Source organism: Pteropus vampyrus, unplaced genomic scaffold, assembly GCF_000151845.1.
Source record: "Pteropus vampyrus isolate Shadow unplaced genomic scaffold, Pvam_2.0 Scaffold24, whole genome shotgun sequence".
NCBI classification, from domain to species: Eukaryota; Metazoa; Chordata; class Mammalia; order Chiroptera; family Pteropodidae; genus Pteropus; species Pteropus vampyrus.
The window spans coordinates 10,416,688-10,434,743 of record NW_011888805.1 but is presented as its reverse complement, the minus strand read 5'-3'; the positions used below and the strand labels follow the sequence as shown (position 1 = coordinate 10,434,743).

General features: G+C 37.8%; 1 protein-coding gene across 1 annotated transcript in view; it reads right to left on the bottom strand.

Moving 5' to 3' along the window:
* Positions 1-328: 328 nt before the first annotated feature.
* Positions 329-18,056, bottom strand: part of MAP7 (microtubule associated protein 7) — a 100,507-nt gene continuing 82,779 nt past the window's right edge. The window contains exons 11-18 of the mRNA XM_023528389.1: positions 16,537-16,765; positions 15,274-15,445; positions 14,933-15,034; positions 14,488-14,538; positions 14,325-14,382; positions 11,459-11,561; positions 3,540-3,760; positions 329-1,774 (exon numbers count right to left, since the gene is read on the bottom strand). Of these exons, the coding sequence (XP_023384157.1) occupies positions 1,764-1,774; positions 3,540-3,760; positions 11,459-11,561; positions 14,325-14,382; positions 14,488-14,538; positions 14,933-15,034; positions 15,274-15,445; positions 16,537-16,765 (947 nt within the window). The 3' untranslated portion in view covers positions 329-1,763. The remainder of the gene's footprint in view (positions 1,775-3,539; positions 3,761-11,458; positions 11,562-14,324; positions 14,383-14,487; positions 14,539-14,932; positions 15,035-15,273; positions 15,446-16,536; positions 16,766-18,056) is intronic.

Sequence of the window (18,056 nt, the reverse complement as noted above, 5' to 3'; positions counted from 1 at the left end):
TTAAGATAATGACAACTGAAGACCTTTTAATACCTTTTTACTGATCTTCGAGGGCTGGACAGAAAGCAATCCAGCCATTGTAAAGATCAAGGTCATCTTTTGGCACTGTTGTTCTTAAAATAGTTAACAATTTTATAACATTCTAATTAAATTTTGATTACACAGAAGCCTGATTGCTAATGATTGTTCAAGTTAAAAAAATGAAGGGTAATTAGAAAACTCAAACATCAATCTGAGTGAAATTATAGCATACGAGAAACCTAAAAGTAAAACTATGTCAAATACATTTGGTGTTTCATGATAGGTCGATTTAAACAAATAAAACAACTTTGTTGAACATATTTTTTAATAAGATTATGTGTACATGGACAGCTGGGTACAGGGAAAACCCCCAAATTAACGTTTTAACAAATTATGGCTGTTACTAAAGATGATCTGCTTGGGTTTTAAGGAAATAGTCCAATAAATGAACAGTCTCTCATCTAATCTAGTAGATTAACCAATCTCTTTTAAATAAAACTAATACACTATGGTGGTAGAAGTTTACCTTTTTTAACATTCCACATAAAAACACGTGTTCCCTCTCCTTCAATATTTAGTTATTTGTAGCCTCTGAAATGATAAAATGATAAAATGAAGGTAAATGAAATTGCAAGTTTGCACAGCTAAGCTCAGCAGCGAACACAAAGAGGAATGAAAAGCGAAAGCTGATGGACACCACGCAGATCGAGGACATCCGTGAAGGTCTCCTGCAGTGTCCTGTGCGCCAAACACAGTCAACATTCCATCATTTTTTCATTGCTCTTAAACGAGCAAAACCAAATTCTTTTTTTTATTTAAAGAAATAGTAAATCTCTATTCCCCCCACATAATTTGTGACCAGGTAAGGCAAAGATAAGTCCCACCATCACTGGGGACAGCAGCAATACACAGACTTCGGAAATAGCCCTGAATCATCAGCAACATTCTCTCACAGTAACATAAGGGATAAACCTAATAAATCAAATCTGCAATATTGTCACATTATTCTAATTTATTCGATTAGTTTTTCTGGAAAAACTTCATAAATACATTATTTAAGAGGACAGTAAATTATTTTCTTGCTCTGAAAAAATAATGCTTTTTTTTTTCACATTTAAAAACTGTTTAGTATGCTTTTGGAAAAGGAGATGCAAGAATGTGACAGCTGGGTTTGCAGAATGTCCATGTACAAGTTGCATTTACAAGAATCTGGTGATCGGCCTATAATTTGCCTCTACAAATAGAGTTCTTTGCAATATTATTGAAACAAACAAGCTTAAACACCTCTCCTATTTACTCTACTCGTAGAGCAAAGAGGTAATTATTTTTCAAGTATTATATTGCAAAAGGTAAATGTTTGGTGCCAATTTTACCTGTTAGTTTTTAAAGACTGAAATATCTATGTGAAAAATCATGCCGAGTCAGACCATTTCTTTTACAGCCAAATGCTCTCATCTTTTAGAGAATGCAGAAAAATATTGATTTGCTAAGAAGGAGCACACTGGAAAAAAGCCATTTTAAAGTATTGAAGAACAAGGAACAATTCTTTTTCTCTATTGGCGAAATTATTAGAAAAGCTGTCCAGTCTGTTGTCTTTAGCTGGTTTTAATAAAGTCTTTTCAAAATGATGGTCAAGAAATCTTTAGAAAACTGGAGGAGGGGGGATGCTCCTTTATGGAAGGAATTCCATTAATTGTAGAAATTCTTATTAAATTTCTGCTTTGGTTCTTCAGAAGAAATGCTCATATAACTTCTACATTAGGAGACAGAAAAAAAAGACAGATTAATAGAATATTTATCTAAAATCTTACTTAAAGAACACTACAGTAATATCTTACATTTCGAAAACTTTACCATGCTTTTAAGAATAGGCGATTTTATCAGGATCCACAATCTTATATTTAAGTGAATTTTACTATTAATAGGAAAACCAATGTCCTAAGTTAAGCTACTTAATTTACTTTGCTAAACTGCGTGCATCGAATGTCCTTTTCTTTGAGGTTAGAAACTTTGTATCCTCATTACCTGATGCTTCAGGCTCCAAACATACACTGGAAGTTAAATAGATGTTTGTCAATAAATAGTCACAGCCCTAAAAGAACACTTAGATCACTTAGGATCACAGACACTGGACTATGTTCCTTGAGAAGGTCTGGAAGGGTGGGCACAGAGAGAGAATGGAATGATAAGTCAAAAGGTGATTTAAGGCCTGGCAAGTGAAGCAGAAAGTCGTCTGGATGTCCCTTCCCCCTCTGTGAATTTGCAACATGACAAAGTAGGAAGCTGCACTGGGACTGTTTCCACAAACATGCAAGTGATCAGATTGTTCCCAAAGGCTTAAGAACCAGAATGTCAGACCTGGGATGGAACGTACAGCTTCCCGTTACAGTCTAGAAAAGTGGATCACTAAAGTGAAGTTATACTCCCAAGGTCAGTACACTAGAGAAGCAGAAAAAACTAGCTTCATTTGGATAGGTGGTTCCACATGGCTTTTTCAGCCAGTTAAAGTGGAAAATATTTGTTTCAAGTTCACAGATGGACTCTAATAAGATAAAACAATTTGATTACAAATAATTCTTTACTGACTCCATTTAAACATGTTGAATTCGGCTAGCTGGTTCGTAATAGCATAGAGAGGCTGGCTCGTACATGAAAGTGATCTGCTAGGAAAAGAGGTTGATAGAATTCAAAGAGGTTTGAAAAGAGATGAACCTGGGGTTATCCCACTTATTCTTGAGACTGATGGTTGCTGTTGAGTTGCTATGACCACTAAGTTGGTCATTTCTGATGTTGCTCCTTATTTCTTTGGGTCCGATAAAGCTATTATTGTTCTTCTTGTACAAAGACTTCTCGTCAAGTGTGAGACCCAAACACAGGACATAAGAGAGTCTCTGGCAGTTTCAACAACAGCTACAGTCACTTAGCAAGGGATGGAAGACCCGAGGCTCAGTGTGCTCCTAGTTTGGAATCTGGGTCCCATTACCTAAATCATAACTATCCTGTTACATGTGAAAAGGACGATAGTATATTATCCTGGTTGCTAAACCCAAACAAGAGAAAAATGGTGGGAGAACATGATGGCAGTCTTCGAATATCTGAAGCGCTGAGGGAGAAAGAGAGAATAAAAACCAAACAAAACTTTTCTCCAGGGGGCAGAGCTAGGCTCAATGGTCCCTAAGTTGTGGTGAGGCATGAAGTGCTTGCCTTAACATAAAACATGTTCTGACAGTGAGTGCTGTTGGGCAATGAGTGATGCTCTGTGAGGAGAGAGGCTCACAGACACCAGATAGGTGCCACAGAGTGAATTTCCATAATTAGTGAGAGAATAGAAGGGGCCCTAAAAGTTGCCCAATCCCACTCAAAATTCAGTTTCTACGATCCCAGCACTATCTTGTCCATGAGGCTTATTTGGTCCCTTGCAAGACAAAGTGTGTCACAGTCACACTGAAGAGAGTTCATTCCCTCTTGGGTGTCGCACATTTCTAACGATTACTGAAAGGAATTCGAGGCAAGCTTACCTGCTGTCTGTTGTGTTTGAACACCATCTACCTGAGGCAGTGGCCCAAGCCCTTCACTGTCAAAGGCCAAAATCGGGTTCAAAGGAATTTCTGGGCTCTCATTGTTGGTGACATCTAATCTGGATGGTTTAGATCCAATGGGTAAGTTTATAATTTCTTCAAAATTTTCATTCTGAAGAGATACTCCATTTTCATTTGGTTGTTTTTCCAAATTAGGAGTACTGAGGAATTTGAAAAATCAAAATTAAAATGAATTAGTAATAAAACTGGAAAACATTTTTAGGACAACCAAAAACTTTTATTATTTTTAATTTTAATTTTTTCCAAAAATTTTTATAATAAATTTTACAACTTTACAATCAAAATGTTAGACTGGTTGACCATGCCATTACTAACAAAAATGTTCATTTCTGACACATTTGTATTTTAAATTCTTATTTTACAAAGTCTGTGTTTGATATAAATTTATTAAAGAGAAAATTTATCCATTAGAATAGATCATCATCAAGAGTTCTACACACATTTAACTGAAGGCATTTCCACATTCCTTTGTCTGACAAAGAGAAACCTTCACTTCAAAGATGAGGGGCTTATAGTTCGAGGTGAGGGGGATGATTTGCACAAAGTCACAGAACTACTGACAGACAATCCAGACTGCAGACATGATTTCTAGATCTCTGGTCCTAAGCTGTTCTCGTCATGCCATTTATACACTCCCTAGCCATTCAAATTCTAGCCCTTCCTGGATATCTTCTGGCTTCCTAAAACACATGCATAATTCTACAGGTAACTTGTTCAAGACCAACTTTCTCATCTTTGCCCTTTAAATCTTCTGCTGACCCTACTTTGACTTTTATTGATCAATTCATGTTTAACATCTTGGATTTATTTTTGAGGTACATTTCGCTGGCCATCAAATTCTTAATTTTCTACCTACAGTTTCTCTTAGATTGTCACTCTCTTTGTAAGCTCCATAGCCAAATTGGCAGTCCTTTACATTATGTTCATTATTAAGCTTTAAAATGCAGTAAAAACAATGCCTGTGTATCAAATGAATGCTAGATTAATTTTATTGTTCACTTTTTCTGATTGCAGCCATAAACATGTTTATACGCTTCATAATTTGTTCAGTGGTCAATGCATGTATCAAAAATGACCCTATTTGACAAAATTCTAGAGTTAAAATTGCCAAATGGAAAATGAAAAAGACTAAAACTATAAAGCAAAAATTGTGAAGGTTTTAACTTCTAATACCCACTGATCATAAATTGAATGTTTAGCTATAGAAAGAAGTCTATGGAAAGAGACAGGCCAGAGATCAGAAAATTAGGTCTCTAGTATCAATAATGCCAAATGCTTGAACTTTATTTAGCAAGTTTGTCTTTTTTCCATCTCCTTCCCAAATGATAAAATAAAGCTAATGCATAGTCAACATTTTCATTGTTTTTGAGGAGTCATTGCTTTCCCCGTTAAGGAAATATTTACTTTCCCTAATCAATGAGAAGTTGTTGATTTTGTGGAATACTGTCTAAAGCATTTCTGATTTGAATATTTTGGTACATTTTTGTTAAGTATTAAAACGTCTCTTTTATTAAAAAAAATAAAAATAAATAAAGATGCCTGTCCTCAGGGATTGCCACGTACATTGGAAATATTATTTGTAAAAGTGCTGTGGAGAAAAAAAAAACATAAACATATTATAAGACTCCGAGTATGATGGTGTTTATGCTGTTTCACCGGGGAGGGGAGAGGCCTGGCATCACAGCAGTCTGCACGAGCATGTGCACACATGCACGAACACTTACCACCTGCCCTTCTAAGTGCTTGGGCCACCACACCCATCCTCCTGGTTTTTTCCCCCCAACACCAATGGGCTTTCTGTAACCAGAGAAACAGTTCTGGTTCTCATTCCAATGAAATTTTAAGAAGTTTTGGCAAAAGATAAAGAAGAGGAATGCACCTCCAAAGACCTCACTCATTTTCTTGGCCATCTCAGTTCCTAGCACCTTGTAGGCTGTATGTGCTAACAAGTCGTAACAGCAATGCCAACTCCAGGTCTGAGTCAACAGCTGACTTCATTTTCCCCTCTCACTCCTACCTGGCCACGCCACCCATTCTTACTTGTTAGCAAGCAGAGGTAACCAATCATTAAATGTTCTGGGGACACTGTGAACAGCAGAAACTATAAAACTGAAACTGAAATCACCGGGGTTAGGAATTATGGGTCTGTTGGGAATTATGGGTCTTATTCTCAGAAGAAGAGCACCAGCTTTTGAATTCCCTTTCTTGGACTATACTCCAAGGTTGAAGCTGGATGCAAGACTGTGTACTTCACTTGGTCATGCAACATATATCCAGAGAAGGGGGCTGGAACCACGGTGGGAATCTGATAGTCCATTCTGCTTATTGTAGCCAGGATCTTAATTTTTCTTAATGTTTATTAAGTTATAACAAGTAATTTTAAAATTAAAAGTGATACATCTCTTCCTGTTTGAACCATAGGGGCTTGGGAATGTTATTTTCCATTAGGTAAAAGTAAGTACAATGAATGATAAACTAAGATTTGAAGGAAAACCACTAGGTCAAACACCGAAATTACTACAAATTCCTTATTTAAGAGAAGAGAAACGTTATCGAAGAGACAGCTCCCTAGGGCTAAGAACAAGCATAAGATGTCTTCTGGGTATTAAGAGGGTAAGATAGTAGCTTGTATACTCATGAGTTATTTAGCTTCCAGAATAGACAGAAATTCTCAGCTGGGGGTGGACAAATCTATCAGAATGATCCAAAAAGTTTAAAATAATTTCCTGCCCCACCCCTTGTGTTCACATATTTATCCTTTGTTTCCTGTTCCAAAGCAAGTTTCCTATTTAAGAATAAATACTCTCCTTCATCTGTGGGCATTTCTCTCTACAAATACTCTCTCAAGAACCAAAAACAGCTTCTGGAAGTAAGAACCATTTTTGCCTGGGCTCATGTATTTCTCAACACCTTTAAAAGCTGGCCAGAATTTTGATAACTCCAATCTTCTTCAATTCTACCTACTGTTGCAGGGAGCCTGTAAGGCAAGGATAATGGCTTTCAGGTTTTAAAAGAATTGCACACCAAAGACTGAGAGCCAAAGAAACCACAGGGGTCAGATGCATCCCTCAGGCTAGGAGTAAGGTCCAGGCTGTTCCTAGTTTCTCTGCACCAGGAACTGCTGCTAGTAATACTGCTGCTAGGAAGACATTATCATATCTCTGGGGGTAAGCAGGGCGAATGTAACCCAGTTCACAGCACTCATTTATTTTTCTTGAAGAGAAGGCAAACCAATGTATACGGTACTCAAGACATTAGGAAAAGTGAAACTAAAGATATTCATTCTAAGGAGTGGAGTTATCCAGTGAAAACGAACCCTGCCACAGTGCTTAGAGCATCTGTCGTGGTGGATTTTCCACAGAGTGACAATCACATTGAGTTTGTCGGAAGGGCCCTTGGGAGTCATGATTTAATTCAATTCATGATGTAATTCACAGCGGACAAGCTTGAGCCATCTTAATCTCTACATTGGGTGCATAGTATGGTATTTAATAAATATGTTAACTAATTATGAGAACTGTGGAATGCTTCATTAAACATAAAGTACTGATGTGAAAAACGATGACTTTGGCGAGTGATTTCAAGGTCAACTTGAAACTGGAAATAAAAATGAACATCAATGGATGTGATTTATTTGTAATTTTGAAGTCTTTAACAGGATTGAAGAGGCAAAACCATTTAAAAACTTGGGAAATGTTAATTTGTGAATATGAAACTGTCTTAGGGAAGGATACTAAAGGTAGATATAAGCAGGTTCTTCACTAGATGGAAGAGTATGAATGGCAGAGAGCCTCAGGGATCAGTGCTAAGACTAGTTTAATAATAATGTGGAAGGTATGCAGGCTGAAAATTTTAAGTTTGCAAATAATATTTATTCTGGGAAATGAAAGTCATAAAAATAATCCCTTGAGGATAACAGGGAAAATCATTCAAATGTAGGCAAGGTAAAGCAGTGGGTTAAAGAACTCTAAGGTGAACCAGCCTTAAAAGATGGAGAGCTATCAGTTACAATGGAGGTAACAGATCTTAGAATCACTGTAAATTGTTTCCTGGTGATACTGATTCTTTATGTTTTGGTTGTTAAAGAATAAAAAAAAGGTAAATAAAATGAGAGGCATAATAAGATAGGATACCAGATACAACACAAAATCATTTTCCTACAATATTGCACAGCAGCTATAACCCAGTGGAAACTGCACTTTAGAAGGATAAAGATAAATAACACCTAAAATGTGTATAGTACAACAGAGTTTTCAGATCTCCTTCACAGACACCATTTCATTGGACCTCCCAAAATCTTGTGAGGAAGGTACCTCCATGTGCAGATGAGAAAACTATGTCTCACCTAAGTAGGTTAAGTTCAGAGTCTCTGAACCTCTCAGAAATAAAACTAGGAAGCCAGCCTGGGACTTTTGGTTCTTAAGCTCTTCTCACTCAGCCCTGCACTCATGCTAAAGAATCTCTAGAGAAAGATGATGAAAATGACCAAAGAGCTGAAGAAAGAACTTTTTAAAAATAAGGTAATTAGGTAATTATGCCAGTCATTGATTTTTTTTGCCTCTCTGCTTCAAATTCACCCTTCATTCCTTTTCTGTGAAATTGGATCTGGCCCCTTTTCCTAATTTTGCTTTGGGAGCTGGTACAATCCTAAGCTTTGTCAACAGAGGCTAATGAAGAGACATGACAGGAGCAGAGTTTTGCATCCCAGTTTGGGTGCGCTTGCTCAGCAGGTTCCTGCAGCACGCGCTTGTGGCGTTCCCAGTGTCCGGCTCCTGCAGTGCACTGTGGCCAGCAGCTTCCCCCAGCACCCCTCTGGAGCAGATTTGTGGGAGTGCCTCTGGTGAAATACTGCCTGGTGGATGGCTTTCCCAGGCACTCTAAAGGATGGATTTCTGGAAATTTCTCTGCCATCCATACCCTTTCCAACAAGGTCTGGACTGAAGCCCTGGGGGACAGGATTCTTCCTGGGGTATGAACAGGGGTTGTGGCTCTTCTTTATATCTGTTATGCTTGTATTCTTTAGAGTTCTCTTTATATCTTACTAGCCAACCTCTTGTTACTTTGATCCCAAGTAATAGTTAATTATTCTTGATATTAAGCTTTCCTATTCAAATTAATCTGTGGTCTCTCTCTCTCTGGACCCTGACTGAGACAGTAAGCATAATTGGAATATTTAGTTTATAAGATGAAAACAGAAAGGGAATAGATACAAAATCCAGAAAATTATGAAAGGTATGGAAATTATAAAAAAGGGCTTATTCTCTAAAATCTAGTTTATGACAAGCATGGGTCCTAACTTTGAAACTGCAAAGAAATAGCTGTAACAGAAATAAAAGCATGTCTTTATGCACTTCTTTTGTAGAACTTGTTACTACAAGAGGTGATGCAAAAGTAAAAATATACATTGTTTGAAGATTAGTCTGGGTAAATTCAAGGAAAATAAATTTAAAAATAAGTAAGAGAAGCTGAGTTTCTTAGGCTACCTATCACAAACTGTGTATCATGCATTAAACATCCCCTAAAGGCCAGAGTCATTCAGAAATGAATGGTGTCTCTCAAAAATGGGGTCCAATTCTCTATATGACTTTTTATAAATTTACATTTTTACTCTGATAAAAATTTTTAAAAATCAATAACAGTGTAGTCTCATCATCAATCTGGCTGACCACCACAAAGCTGAGTTTCATTCACTACATGATTTTAGAGTTCCATTTTGAATTTGTATTTCAGAGCATACTGATAAAAAGGCAGTACCAGCTTACATGACAAGGACTAACAGCAAATGAACTAGGTTCAACTGGGTATATCAATATTGTGTTAGTGCCAAGTAAAAAAGCCAAGCGACATCACAGCACACTATATAGAGATCTGAGGTTTTAAAGCAGTTTAAATAGAGAAAACCAATGGGTGAAATGAATTATCAGCAACTCATGGTAACATAAGCATCCCTAATACAAAAGGGATCACTTAGTACTATGTGTATATTGTCGACTTTAATTCCAGAAAATTATCATTCTTCACAATAAATGACTTGTTTAATTTGAATGTTCTTGGTCTAAGCAGCGTTATTTTTAACCTAAATTTGTGACTTGTTTTGGCTTTACAGATACATAAGAGCTATTGAAATTTTAAACTTGTTTATATTTGTATAAATAATGAAAGTAAGGCTTGTTTAACTGTGTGAATCTGCTAGATTTTTTTTTTCTTTTTTAGGGAGACACACTGGAGACAAAAGATTAAATTTGTTAGGGTCATTCTTGCATTATATCCTAATGTTTATATTTGATACTAATCTGAACCTGCTTATACTGTTAGGTGAAAGAGTAGAAAAAGTCTATGTTTATATTTCTCCTAGTTGTTTGACAGAGATCATCTTACATGTATGACAAAGGACAATTCATTACTTGGATAAAGATGGACAATACCAGTAAGTTCATAGTAAAACTAGATAGTATAATTGAGCTATATTTTTAAGTTACAAACTGTGCTCTGTATGTAGAGAAGGCTAAAAGAAAATAGAATTTTATCATCTAAACCATTTTTCGTAGTGAAATTATGTTTCAGATTCTCACATAATAATTACTTGGTGATTTACCACTGAAGACAGTCAGCTAATGTACAAGCTAATTTTATTGATCAGAAAGAATTATCAGTGGCTTAATAAGCCTTTTCCTCATCATAATAATGGGATTTGCTCTGTGGTGCTTATTCTTTCTTTCTAAAAGCTAAGGAACATCATAAATTATAGCAGTTGGGACTTTTTTATTTAAAAATCAAACTGTTAACTAAAAGAATAAAATATCATTTTATATATTAGGTAATTATGACAATAGATTTATTCAACATAATTGAAAGCTTATTAAGATCTTTCTTAGGGAAATTATTCTCTTTAATATTACAGTGGGCAAAAAATAAAAAATAAAAAAATCCACTGTCTCAGAAAGATGTCAATAGATATTTTATGACTTATGGACATCTTAGGTGTTCGTCTTAGGATAACTTATCTTTTCATTGCTCCCAATCGTGTTATAAAATATTCTATGGTGTGTTTTTATATTAAGAAAAAAATTAATTTGAGGACCCTCAATTCTCTGATGGTAGCAAAGCCTCTGGCATTAGAGACTGGAAAACTCATGAAGTAATTAAGTAAATTCCGAAAATTAAAAAAAAAGTCATAGCTGAAATTTTTGAGCATTTTTACAAATATTTCTATAAGGTCTCTACGACCAGATTTTTAGGGACAGCTATGATTACTCTTATTTTTCATTTTTGAGAGTGCTCTTATGATGCTATAGATATAAATGCAAGGAAAGAGAAAGGTGATTTTTCTTCAACCCATTCTCTTTTCTTGACTATTGTTAGCGACTGTTTCATTCTTCAATAAGAAGACCTACTACTACTAGTCTATCATAAGAAATATTGGTATCTAAATTACTTTTACTGTGGAACAAATCTGTGGCCCACTAAATATTATGGCAACAATATAGCTGTTACATACCATTAAAGGGTGTGAATATGGTCAATATATACAGAAAATATATTGACTTTTTTCTGTATAAATATATACAGAAAAAGTAAATTATTCCTTGTAATTTTCTTTGTCACACAAAAATCTCACCAACATTATTTAAAGACTCAAGAAAAAAGATAATTTCCCTTTCTCACAGTACAGAATTACTGGCTCTACTAAAAATTAATGAACCTAAATAAAAATAAATCTTAATGTTAAAACTTTGAAATTCCATCAGGCTCAGAAAATTCTGGTGGGATTGGTGGGGTAAAAGAGAAGTATCTGCTCTAATGTGAGTCAGGAAAAAGGGCCCGATTGTTTAACTCACCTCTCCACAGTCACTTTTGATTGGTGTGAGGTAACCTCATGTGGGCTGGCTGCTGGTTCTCCATTTTCTGGAGAGTTCATCATACATGAAAGTGCAGACACCGCTGGACATAGCAAAGAAGATGGAACAAAGAATTATTACTCCTTTATTGTCAAACCCAAACCCCTGGAGCTAGAATGCCTGATTTATGCCCTGACTCTACTACTTACCAGCTGTGTGACCTTGGGCAAGTGACAAGCTTCCTGTACCTCTCAGTTTCCTCATAATAGTACCTACCTTATCGGCTACTGTGAGAATTAAAATGTTATCAACACATGCAAAGTACTTAGATTAGTGCCTAGCACATTGTAAGGGTGAAAAACCGTGTTATCATTTTTGCTTGTGCTAAGCTGACTCTGGACGAAAAGTATGTAATACTGAGAGCAAAGCAATTGATGGAGATAGCATCTGCTGAACATCTGATGCTGAATGTCTGTACTGAAAGATTTGGAACAAATCACCAAGAAATACCTTAAGAGATAAAACAATTATTTTTTCAAAACTCAGTTTTGTTCTAGTAACATTTAGAATGTTAGGGATTTCATGAACTGTACCTAACTGTGCCACCTTGTTATTCAATGCTCAATGTAAGAGTTCAGCTTAAGCCAACAATATTGATGACTGATGCTGGAGTTTGGGACAGGATTACTAGGTCTTGTAAACCTTCATATAGGTCAGAGTTGCAGGGATATTTGTGGCAGTTTGTGGTTTTAGTTTAATGTGAGAGAATAACTGAAATAATTCCAAGGAAGTGTTATTTCACAGCCTGGCATAAATTCGATAAAACTGCCAGAGGTACAAAGTGTCTGATAACTGAAGCAAAGAAGTGATTTATAACTTTAAAGCTGCCCAAATTTGCAATGCTGGTAATAGGCTGCCTCTGAGAAGAATTCTGATAGGTTTGTGAACTCACTTGCTTACTTCCTACCTGTCTGCCTGTCTGCCTACCTGCGTGCCTGCCCTAGAATTCCCTTTGGAGCACTGGTAACACCATTCAGCCCTCAACCAGGTGTGGGACTGGGAGAGGAGAAATACTTGTTAGCCAGATAATCTTCAAGCCTCTTTTTGGTGGAATTAACTCAAACCAATTTTTTATTATGAGTATTGAAAAACATAAGTATGACAATTAACAAATTTCACCTTCTCTTTTGCCTTTGTTCATTCTTGCATTGAGATACAAAGAATACTGAAATAATTGATAGGGCAACAGTGGGGAGGGAAAAGATAAACAAACAAATGACAACAAGGAGCCTGGTCATGCACACACTACAGCATCAGCCCTTCGAACAATCCCGAGCTGGTTGGTGCAACTGATACCCTGAAATGCTCATTCTGATTACTCACTGGGTGCTATGCCTACGTATAGCTGACCTAGTACAACATTCTTGGAGAGAACCTGCTAAAAATGCAACAGGGTTAATATGCAACCACTAGGGCTACTCTCCTAACAAACACAATTAAGACATCTTTAACAGAGCATGAAAACCCTGGTATAAAGGAATCACCATGTAGAGAAACTAGAATAGTCTCTATTGAAATAAAACCAAATTCCAAAATACCCATATTTTACATTTTCAAACTCCTAAAGCTTACAGAGAATGACCTTTCGTAGAGAGCATTTCATCTGATGTTTACCCCAGTCTTTAAAAAACAAAAAAACAAACAAAAAACAGAAACAGGTATTTCTTGTCCTTTCTTTTCACTGCAGATAAGGTAAGAGGACTACGTGCCAACTACCTGTATGTACAATCATGAAGACCACGTGAGATCAAGGAAGGAGCGGAATTAGAAGCCAGTGACTGGGACTCCGGCTGTGCAAGCTGGGCCTGTCACTCAATCTCTGTAGGGACCTTGCCTGTCTTGGTCGCACTGAATCCTAGCACCTACAACAGGGCCTGGCACATGACAGGTCTCTGAAATGTTGACTCCAAGATAGAGCACCTCATATCTCATGAGGCTGCAGTGGAAAATTAAACAAGAAAATGTATTTAGGATGTCCCTGATACAAAAAGGGCGTTTAATAAATATTAACTGAATATTTACGAAATACGAAGGTTAATGTTATTTTTTACTTAAACTAAATCTGTTTTAAAATAACCAAGATATTAATCATCTATGTCCAAAGTCTATAGCAAATTATCAACTTTCTAATGAAATCTCGATAGATTTTTAATTTTAATTCCATTCTGATGTCAGAAATAAAATAAATATACAAGTTGTCAAAATGTGTAAATTTAAATGAAATTTAATTTTATAAATGAAATTTTATGTTTATAATATATAGGTTCACACACACACATATACCCACAGATATATACAAATATATATACATACAGATACATATAAGATGTAAAATGATTTAAGATATTAAGCACTCCATTAGAATATAAATAAATGTGAAACGAATCTGCCAAATATGTTAGAGTTTTACATAAGGGGAAAATCTGTGGACTAGCTCAGTGGTCCCCAATCTTTTTGGCACCACAGATAGGTGTTCCTATGAGAATCTAATGTCTGATGATCTGAGGTGGAGCTGAGGCGGTGATGCTAGCGCTGGGAAGCGGCTACAAGTACAGATGAAGCTTCACTCACTGGCCTGTTGCTTACCTCCTGCTGCGTGGCCCGGTTCCTAACAGGCCTCGGACCAGTACTGGTCCAAGGCCTGCGGGGTTGGGGACCCCTGGACTAGATGACGCACACCTAAGCTTCTTTGAATAAATAACATCTTTTTTTTTTTTTTTAAATTAATCAACGAATATCCTGACCTCTAGAAAGTCAATTCAAAAATTCTACATTTGAATTGATTTGAATTCTTTGAAATAAATACCTGTTCCTTCAGTGAGAGTCCCCTTGGCTATATCACCATTTCTCTGATCAACAGTTTTCTACCAAAGAAAAAAGGAAAATTACTTTTTAATGTTAAAGTTACAAGTGAAGTAAAGAAAAATAAAAGCCATTAAGAATAGTTAAAAATGACCCCATCTCAATACCTTATCTGTAGCTTCTGTTCTCCTGGTTCTTTTCATAATCTCCTCAAGTCGCTATAGAAAGGAAGAATTGAACAAACGGACTCTTTAAAGAAGCTAGCATGGCACACTGCACTTACTAAGCAAATAGCAGGTCATTAAAACATGTCTGTTATTTGGGGAAAATATAATAAGCACTGCTTTGTCTTAATTGGGGTTGTTCCAAAAAGTCAGAACTGCCTTAAATCACACAAACTGGAAGTAACTGTTTTTGGTGAAGGCCGAAATAAAAAGAGTTGTTTCTTTGGAGGAGATTATTAACACTGAGAGCTACTTTAGTTTATCTGGAATGGGCAGAACACGTTTGTTTTCTAATGGCAATGAGCGAGTCTCTTGGTCTCTAGGAGGACTTAAGTCTAGAAGAATTAGAACAGTTAGTGTCCCAGGCTTCTGGGTCAGATGCTACTACCTTCTTTCTCTCCAGGCGTTCCTGTTCTTCTTTCTGGAAATGCTTCTCCCGTTCCTGCCGGACCCTCTCTGCTTCTTGACGAACGCGAGCTTCTTCTTCTTTCTGAAAACAAGAAGTTGGCATCTGTTTTCTGCAAACTGGCTGGGTTGGCCTGCTGCCCCTAGGTCTAGGGGCGCCCAGAGGCAAAGGCAAAAGGGCAGATGGAGAACGTGCAGAAAATGAGACTAAGAGTAATTCTAACAACACGCTGCCGGTTTTCCTCTGCTGGTCGCAGATCCCACCTACTCAGCCAAGCAAGCGGCTGCACGGTGCTGCTTCCGCCGTGAGCCCAGGTGCGCTACCTGTTTCTGGAGGCGCTCCATCTCCTCCCGTTCCCGCCGCGCCTGCTCTTCCGCCTGGCACCGCAGCTGCTCCTCCCTCTCCCTGGCTTGCTCAGCTTCCAGCCGGCGGGATTCTTCCTCCCTGCGAGTTCTCTCTACGGCCACCTTTTGAGCCAATTCCTCTATCTTTTGTCTGGAAAAAGACCAAAACGGAAGATAAGGAGGGGAGTTTCTTGGAGAGAGGCTCGAGTTGGTGGTCATTGCCAGGACGGTTTGTTCAGGGGTCTCCACTGGATACATTCAACGTCATTCAGGGACAAAATGTGAAGCCCTTTATTCTTCCCCCTCATCTTCCCAGCCTCATGTTGCCTTGTGGTGAACAGAAGCAAAATGTAATCGATAATATTTGGCGGAGAGCTTGGTTTTAAAAAGGAGCTGCAATTTAACTATCTTTAAAAGCAGAGATTTGTTTAATCCGATAACGTGACTATTTAGTAATGAATTTGAAGCCCTCTGCCACCTCTAAGAAAATCTTTGTAAATAAAGGTTATAAGTTTCTGTCACAGGAGCAGAAGAAAATGGCCCATATAAGCTCCCTGTTGGGGCCAAGCTCCATGATCGCCGCCAAGCTCCATGATCGCCGCTCAGCCCCGCGGCTGCCGCCCTTCACAAGGTGCGGCTCTGCTTATGTGAAGAACAATCATATTGACATCAGCCTTATTAGTCCCAGAAGGAGACTTAGCAAACTGTCTGGCAGACAATCGTGGGGCACTTAACCCAGCTACCCTCTCAGAGGACTTCCATCTAGAAAGAGAAAACACAAATTTACTGAAATGATAATTAGAAAGATAACGAGGAAACAATGAGATTAAGAGATATGTTAAGTAAAAAATCAGATGGTACAATTGTACCTCTACTGTGGTTATAATTATGTACATATATATGTGTGTGTATTTATGTGTGTATATACACCCGCACACTATTCACAGAGACTGGAAAGGATTATCTAAAATGTACACAATTATTGAAAACTGATAAGATTATGGATAATTTTTTTCTTCTTCAAACCTTTCTCCATTAATGTCATGGTACTGTAATTATAATAAGAAAATGTGATTTTAAAAAATCACTTAGTGGTCAGAGGAACACCAGGTAAGAGTAATTCTGAAACAACGAGTCCCGTCGGCTTCCTCTATGCTAGCACCTCTTCTCTCCTAGACTGAAGACTTAATCCAAGGGATCAAGGAATCGTGACGACATCACTTAGCAATGTTACTCCTTTACCTTTCGAGCTCTTCCCTCTCCCTCTTCTCCCTTTCCTCCTTTTCTCTCTGCTCTCGGGCCAGCCGCCTCTTCTCGGCTAGCAGCCTTGTGGCCTCTTCCGGGTCGGTGGTGCCTGCAGAGGTCTTGGGAGAAGCACTGGCGGTCACAGAGGATGATGGGGCTGGGACCGAGGCTGGAGTGGGGGCTGGGACTGGAGCTGGGGTCGAGTCTGGGGCCGGGGCTGGAGCAGCTGTACAAACAGGTACAAGGAGAAGACCAATTGGAAACAAAACCCAAAGAACAAAACGAAAACTAGCATTCCCCACACCCCAGGCCTAGAATTCATCATTATAAAAGAAAAGGGAATGTTTATTACTGTGTGTTCTCACGGTTTCACTGTATTCTATCTGTAACCAAGCAACAGATAACAAAAAGCTGTATGTGTAAGTGACACATTCAACAAAGCTGACGCTTCTCACCAAGTCTTATTATAATACAAGCTAAATTAGTTAACTATATATTGAATGTGCACTGAGTATAGAGCCTCTGTGGATAGGTTCTGTGTAAGTTATACCCTGAGCAAAAACAAGGTGAGATCTTCCATTTGCCTTTCATTACATTTTAAATAATTCCTTTTCTTTAGTGGCTATTCATTACCAGAGGACTAAAGCCTTTCTAATACCATCCTCAGTGTCCATAACTCAGGCTGGGAAAATGACAATGAAGTCGTCCTTTTTGTCTGTCCAGAGCTGTTTCCAGGTCTGAGATGGGAGGAGCCAAGAGCTTCATGGGAGCCAGCACTGGTACTCCTTACACATCCCAGGTTTCCACTGTCGGTCCTGGTGCCGATGTGCAGATGGGAGCAGAAGTTCTCTCACCTTATTCAGATTCAGGAAAATGACTTAGAGAGCTGGTGCAGCAGGGAGCCCCACAGCAAGGTGCGACCTTTGGCCCCTGACCATTCCAGATCCTCCTGTTAAGATTAACATTTCTTCTGCTCCTGCAGATTTTTCTTTATGCTCAGGATGCTCTTTGGTCTTTCTCTTCTCCCTCTTTCCATGTGAACAAACACTGGACTCCTCTATTTTCTAGCAACACTATCATTTATTGAGAGTCATCTATTCTTTCTTTGCCCCTATCCTCTATCTTTAAATTAAGTCTTAAGGAGAAAAACGTTTAAATAAAGTCAATTTTTAACAAGAAATATTGAATTCTTAGTTACAGGTGATTTTAAACTTCTAAATAGCATTTGTAGCCTGGCAGAGATGTGATCCACTGGCTCTCTTGGAAAAAATTCTGACCTTTCTCAAGCACACAGGCTAAACCAGTGTCCTTACATTCCAATACACACAGGAATAGGGTAAGAACTGGCTACTCTGTATTTTATCTGGCAATCCTACACAGGAGTCAACTGACGAGCTTAGGATCCTTCAGAGTTCTCGGATCCACCACATATTCTGAGTCAGGAGGTCTGCAGTAGGGCTAGGGTTCTGCAGTTTGAAACATCACAGGTGTGGTAGTTTAAAAATATTTCTATGAAT